This window comes from Trichinella spiralis (genome assembly GCF_000181795.1).
Source record: "Trichinella spiralis strain ISS 195 chromosome Unknown Scfld2382, whole genome shotgun sequence".
NCBI lineage: Eukaryota > Metazoa > Nematoda > Enoplea > Trichinellida > Trichinellidae > Trichinella > Trichinella spiralis.
In genome coordinates, this window is record NW_003529321.1 from 1 (window position 1) to 1,455 (window position 1,455).

At 47.1% G+C, this 1,455-nt stretch overlaps 1 protein-coding gene across 1 annotated transcript; it reads right to left on the reverse strand.

The window, feature by feature from the left end:
* Positions 1–664: 664 nt before the first annotated feature.
* Positions 665–1,179, reverse strand: Tsp_13700 (conserved hypothetical protein). The gene is made up of 3 exons (XM_003368496.1): positions 951–1,179; positions 838–891; positions 665–798 (listed from the first exon to the last, which is right to left on the reverse strand). The coding sequence occupies exons 1-3, from the start codon at positions 1,177–1,179 to the stop codon at positions 665–667; spliced, it is 417 nt and encodes a 138-aa protein (XP_003368544.1).
* Positions 1,180–1,455: the final 276 nt, after the last annotated feature.

A 1,455-nucleotide genomic window follows, 5' to 3' on the forward strand; every position in this document is an offset into this window, starting at 1 on the left:
CCATGTTGCGGCCTCAACGACGTGATTATAGACAGCAGTGATGTTCATCTGAGACTATTCGGTCTCTGCTTGCACCAGAAAGTCATTGAGGTCCAGATCTGGTCCATCACACGATGTACACAAGAAGCGTGTGCACCGGGTAGCCCCTGCTGATCCAAGTCTGGTGGACTGTCTTTCATAGTACAGCGTCTCCAACAGTTGGGGGAGATCATGAATCTCCTATACTCTGTTGGCTACGAACAGCTTCCATCGTCGTTCGTCGTTAGCCATTGTTGATATGAAACGCGCTTTCAAAGCATCGGTCACTGTGTGGAATGCTCATCGCCAGTTCCCTTTTCGCATAGATGATCAACCGTGAGCGCACCAGAGCCGCCATGAGTTCCAGCCGTGGTAAGCTCAGACCTTTTATCAGAGCCAGCCTTGATTCAGTCGCGATGAAACAAACCTCAGTTCGATCATCCTTGAGAACCAGACGGAGGTAGACCATCCATTCTTATTCCTTCTCAGATGCCTCCGCGAAGACGTACACATCAATCATGTCATTATCCTCCATGTGAACCTGAATACAGGCCTAATCCAAAGTGATCCATAGTAAATCTTCCAAATATTCTATCGAAACCAGCCACTGTCCAAGTGGTCGACGGCGTCTCATCAAATTTCTTAGTCAATGTACGTCGACGGCACAACACTTTCTGGTAAGTGAAGGTGAGAGTGTCGACTCTCGTTGCCACAGGATGTACCAAACTCTTCCTGATTCCTTGGAACCTCGATCCACTGTTAGCTCATCCGGAAGACCTACTGCAAGCTATCCGAAGCTTCCTGTTTCGATGCAATTACCCTGCTTCGGGTCATGGACCACAAGGTTGCGAACGCAATGACGAGAAAATTGTTCTTCAATTTTAGTAGACGGTATTTTCGATTCCCTCAAACGCCATTCTAGCTGCTCATACGCGATTGTCTTCCTTGACCAATCGAACGTGAATCATCAAAACAGTCGATTATTCGTCGACATCGATTATTTAATTGGTGGTACACACAAGTGGCTTTGATTTCGGCAGAAGCCTGTACACAGTTTCTCTGCTTCTGTCCTGCTTCGACCCAGCACGCCTGCCAACGCCACTTTTTCAATTGACCGGACCAATCGTTCCCAGTAGCTCCCGCACCAAGGAGCTCAGTCATTGATGAATTCCCACTCTATTACTTTATGTGTCAAGAAGCACGTTCTCACACTTTTGATTGAGGAATTGGAGTCAGCAACTTGTCGGCTTGATGGAACGTCCGGGATTTTGATGGTGCAGGTTCAGCACTCAGGTGGATACTCAGAAAATGTATCATGCTGGATACGTATCAATTTCCAATCATATTGAGATCAAAACCGTAGCTTTGTTGGTGCGTGCCAGCGCGTTGTGGATAAAATATGGGCAAAATGTGTTGACCCGCAGAAGTTTCTCAAAC

Bases quoted from the DNA above. Each gene is read 5' to 3' on its own strand.
- Tsp_13700 (XM_003368496.1), bottom strand. From the start codon at position 1,179: ATGACTGAGCTCCTTGGTGCGGGAGCTACTGGGAACGATTGGTCCGGT. The intron at 892-950 runs GTATGAGCAGCT...CTAAAATTGAAG, and splicing joins TGGTCAAGGAAGACAATCGC to AACAATTTTCTCGTCATTGC. The intron at 799-837 runs GTAATTGCATCG...GATAGCTTGCAG, and splicing joins GGTCCATGACCCGAAGCAGG to TAGGTCTTCCGGATGAGCTA.